The sequence below is a fragment of the Dendroctonus ponderosae genome, unplaced genomic scaffold, assembly GCF_020466585.1.
Source record: "Dendroctonus ponderosae isolate FM_Combo_2020 unplaced genomic scaffold, Dpon_F_20191213v2 Dpon_F_20191213_4, whole genome shotgun sequence".
NCBI lineage: Eukaryota > Metazoa > Arthropoda > Insecta > Coleoptera > Curculionidae > Dendroctonus > Dendroctonus ponderosae.
In genome coordinates, this window is record NW_026018611.1 from 615677 (window position 1) to 620782 (window position 5106).

A 5106-nucleotide genomic window follows, 5' to 3' on the forward strand; every position below is an offset into this window, starting at 1 on the left:
AATAGAAAGGCTAATCATTTAAATCAAACAATGTAAAAAGCATATTAATTCCTGAAGACATTATTTTTGTCTAAAATATTCATATTCGTACAGTTACGCATTATGCCTGGTCGGACTAGTTTAAGTGACGTCACAATTCAGCCAGTGGTAACGACCGGGCCCGAATCGGGCCGAAGGCCCCTTCGGACGTCAACTACGCCCCGCCCATTTGGTGCAAGGACTATTTGCACCAGTGGTAGCCTTTTAATGGCAAACACTCAGCTTCTACGTGCCTGTAATGGTGTGTCGATAAACTCCCGGCTTGACAGTTCGCACCTCCACATTGTTGACGCAAACCACATGCTGATGGTTGGAGTTGGCGGGCAACCAACTGATCACTGCTGAAGTTGAGGTTATGTTCGAAGCTCGCACGGCGCTGGGGCCGAGCTGATGCGTGTCGCGGCCAATGATCATCGTGCAGGCGGCGTCACGTGATGTCCTGCGATTGGCTGTGACCGAGCGAACGCTGATGCGATGCGGCTTAATGAGACAATTGGCGCATTATTGGCGCAGTCGACAGCAATTAAACCATATCTTTACAGTGATACTTACTCGATTGCTGTCGACTCCCTCGACTAAAGCTCGGGTGCGTTCGGTGGCTTTGATGGTCGCTTTCAGCACCCCGTCCACATAGACGTGGTAGCTTTCGATTTGGTTGCCAGGCCCGACATTTTCCGGTGTGGTCCAGCTGATCAGCACGCTTTTGTTGAGCTGGCGCTCTAGCGTGAGTTGCCTGGGAGCCGGCACTAGTACGGAAAACAGCAGATCAGCTGAGAGGTGAAACTCTAAAATCAGTCTAGGTGCCTATGAAGCGGGTAGTGGTGGCGCCCTGGTTTTGTCATTTTAAGCCTTGGTTCCGAAAAGGGTGGGTGCAACCAACTGGGCACCGGGTTGTTCCAAGGCGAAGCGTCCTTCGGGTGAGTTCGGTCCGCGCTCGGAACAACCCCAGCCTGGTTACCGGGGCAACCACCTAGGTGGATGCCAACAGAGCGCCTGGGACACATTTGGTTGCACCATATGAATCGCAAACTGGCTGAATTAAGCAGAAAAAACGCTTAAAAGACCAACCAGGGCTTCAAAACAGCAAACCTATGAATCTATGTTCTAAAGGCGTGCTAGTTTCATATGTATTAGCTTTATTGGGTTAAAGGGGATCAAGTGTAAGAGAACTAGGTTCTGCGGGAAAATTGCCGGGTGGACCCAACCGGAACCTTATGAAAACTCGTTTTTTCTGCAAGCAACTAAGCCTAAACTGGCTGGTCCCTACTGAATCAGAGTGCTTGTACTTTAAACCTAGACAGTACCAAAACAAGTGCATTTAAACGAGCGCAAGCGGTCGAAAAACCTAAAATAGGTTCCAAACGGCGCGCCCAACAAAAGCAGGAGCACGTGGACATTTTAGGCGGCATGAGGATGCGCTGTTTAAGGGCGCATGTTGGGCGCGCCTAGTTTGGGCGACTTTTTGCAACTAAAGAACTGGTGGATGAAACTGGGTCGCTCAATCGCAGTACTCACTTTGGTGCAACTGGACTGTGTGCGCCAATATAATCGGAAAATCCACATTATTGTATTTTTTAGAGAGAGTTACAAACGATGATGCCCAAAACAATTTTTTGTGTTTTTTTTTGGGGGGAATTTTGCAGGATTTCAAGCGATTTTCTTGCGCATCATCGTCAGTTTTTCTTATTGCTAAAACTTCTAGAAAATTGCACTGCGAAAACTGGAAATGTTCGTGTGGTGTTTGTTTGCTATTCAATAGCAATGGGAATCTTTCAAAACTGAAAACATTTTAGCCGCGAATGTGTCATGTTGGAACGCAGCCATGGGCTGGTCATCTTGCATCTCTCTCAGCCCCCCATGAATGAGAGTGAGACGACCGATGCCGGTTGCGTTCCCGATTGACAGAAAACGGGTGATTGTTCATTGGTTTTGAAAAATCTTCCCTCCATCAAAACAGGAGCGGCTAATTGTAGCCCCCTTGGAATACATCGTTGCCAGATTTCAGCTGATTTCAGGCGTTATTATAGAAAGAGAGAGAGAGAGAAAATGAGAAAGATATTGTTATAAATTTACCGAGTTATTTAAGATATTTGAAGCAAAAGTTATTATTTGTACGTTAATACGACAGAACACTGATACTACTTTGACACATTCAAGTCAAAACGTGGTCAGACATAAACCAAACCACTTCCCTTCCCCCTTTTAACAGTTCTAACCTCACCTTTTTAAGATTTGACACTTGACACGATACCTGCCATAACATTAGATACTGGCAACGTTGTATTCCAAGGGGGCTACAATTAGCCGCTTCTATCAAAACGCGTCGGAACAAAACACCGAACGTAGTGGAGAAGAGCGCATGCGAAATGATCGTACCTGCCTCACCTTCGGGCCCAGTGTTGTCGTCCTCGTGCTGTTCGGCCATCTCCGCCAGCTCGTTCAATCGCGCCACATCGGCCGCGAAGTTTTCCTGATTGATCTCCTCCTCGCGCAGCGTTGACAACACCGCCTGGTGGAACTCCAGGAGGTCGTCGCCTGGAATGTTCCGGGAAAAATCGGGAATAATTCTTGAAGGATTGTGATGCACCTACCGATTAGGCGCTGCACGAAATGGGCCGGAACGAGCCCACGCCGCCCATCCAGCAGTTCTGCGTCCAAATAGCCGCCCGGCCCCATCGGTTCCCCCCAAACCAGCAAATAATCCCCAGCCACTATGCTGAGCTCCTCCTCGGTCTCCGGCTCTGGATCGTAGGAAAACCTGCAAAATCCCAGTTGAAAACGGGAATTTTCCCCAAAAAAACCCACCTGGCAATATAGACTGAGCACCGCCCCTTTCCAGGTATATCCAGCATGTCCACCTGCCCGTCAGGAATTTGCTGGCCGTTCAGGTAGCTGCGCTCCCCACTTGGCAACCCTGCCACAGTGGCACCCCCACTCCAGTCCGAGTCCAAACCATCTGCCAGCATGCGCGGTCGCAGATCAGTTATACCCAACGTTCCGCACCAGGGCGGTGGGTGAGGGGTAACGGGGGTGGCCGCCCGGCGCTGCCCTGATGGGAAAAAATCGGAGTCAGCGGGGCCGATCAGAAGCAGTGGCAACAGCGGCAGTGAATGGAAAACGCACCCAGATCAACCTCGTCCATGGCTTTCAGCTTGATGCTCATCTGGGTGGCCCCTAAACTGTTAAACTGCGAGCTGAGTGGATTTGAAAAGGTCACAGCGTTGCTGTAGCTGCTGGTGACGATCGGCAGCTGATTCGAGTACTGGTTAAGGGTGGAGTACTGGCCCAGGGTGCTGGATATCGGGTTGTTGAATGATGGATTGTTGTACGAGGAGCTCTGGCCTGCAAATGGGAAAATTGCGATTTTTTTCACCAACGAAAATTTGTTGGTGCAGAGCATCTCTATTCCCGCTAGTTCGCGATTGGCCGGAACCAAAGACATTAATAAATAGACCAAGCTAGTCCAACCTACAGGTGGTAGGGATAAAGTAGGTACCGAGCAAAAAGTAGCATAATCGGAAAATCAACTGGCCTGGCTGCTAGCCATAGGCGTAGTACAAATCTGTATTATCGATTTTTTCTAAGCATGAAAGATTCATTCGTTTTCTGACCTTTATCTCTACATTACATGTTTGAAATTATAAACGCTATAATAGTAACGCAAATTTTTTAAGGATTTGATAGCGATTCAATTGGGATCGAATATGTTAGCTTATAAATTCAAAACAAGTCACGCCACTGGCCCCTGTTGACAATCGTGCAGAACAGTACAGGTTAGGAAAATTTAGGCGATTTTCCTGCAATTGAAACGACTTCGCACGACTTCTTTTAAGCGCAACAGTTTATAAATATCACGATCATCAGTTGTTATCACCAAAAACACGAGAAAAGGCCGTATTTATTTGTCCAACAAATCGTATGCCCCTCGTACTATCATTTCACTATCACGTACTCCCCCCCTTTGCGGTGTTGTCATGATGAATGTTTCATTAGGTTTTCTGGTAATTACCGCCAAAAATTCTTGGGAATTTTTAAATATAAAATCTCCACGCTGTTATTTGAATGACATTTGCTTGTCGCTTCTTACAAACTAAGCAAATATAACACTAAATATATTCATGGCTACCGTTTTCCTGCCATTTTCTTGTTGATGCCACTCATATATATATCAAATTGAATACCGAGCCGGCAAAGCAGCCAACGAAACAGCCTGCGAGGGAGAAACTGACCCGCACCAACGCGCCTTTTGCAATCGGCAAAGTTGAAGCAAACTCACCCAACACTCTGCTGTGATTGGTTGAGGCCAGCGGGTTTGTGAAAGTGGTGTTCGATATGGAGCTGGTCGCATAGTTGGAGGGTACCATTGATGTGCCCAGGCCGCTAGAGGCCAACGAAGTGCCCCCCAAAACGTTGCCAGTCATATTGGAGATTGGTTGCATCAAAGTGCCTGCAAATAGCCAATTTACATCTGCGCCTCTCATCCCTCTAGATGGAACCCACCTAAAACCGATTGCTGTCCAAGCGATCCAGCCCCCAAGCCGATCTGATGGTGGCCCAGGCTGTTCATCCCGGTGGTTCCCATTAGGGACTTATTGGTGCTGTAGTGCTGCCCGAGGCTGTTGTAGGGGCTCGAATTGTACCCTCCGACGCTGGCAGGGTTCGAGACGTACGTCACTCCGGTACTGGCCAGTGTGCCTGGAAAATCAGCACGTTTCCTGCAGGCTATTGGGAGTTTTTTCAACAGGTTAGCTGTAGGGGTGCAGTTTTGCATTTTCCAAGCAAATTAAAATAACGCAGTGAGAAGATATCGTGCCATTTTCCCCTACTAGGGTTAGAAGCTGCGTTCCAGAATGTGGCAAAAGGGCTAGTCTCTAATAGAGGAGTCGGTTGAGTAACTAGTCGTTACTCTGACTATAAGCGAGTGTGCAGTTCAATGGCGCGCTCAGTCAGAGTAACGACTAGTAACGGATAGTCAAAAGTAACGACCTTGAACAGCTCCAACGCAGGGGCGGATCCAGCTTTAAAGTCAGGGGGGGGGTTCGAAATTTTCACCATTTTGGGCGCAAT

At 48.1% G+C, this 5106-nt stretch overlaps 1 protein-coding gene across 1 annotated transcript in view; it reads right to left on the reverse strand.

Annotated features, from left to right (window-relative positions):
* LOC109540087 overlaps nt 1–5106 on the reverse strand; it is a gene marked incomplete in the record, with an annotated part of 30814 nt that overhangs the window by 16174 nt on the left and 9534 nt on the right. The window contains 8 exon segments of the mRNA XM_048666186.1: nt 273–519; nt 592–809; nt 2416–2574; nt 2631–2797; nt 2845–3088; nt 3163–3381; nt 4316–4486; nt 4540–4734. Coding sequence (XP_048522143.1) covers nt 273–519; nt 592–809; nt 2416–2574; nt 2631–2797; nt 2845–3088; nt 3163–3381; nt 4316–4486; nt 4540–4734 — 1620 coding nt within the window.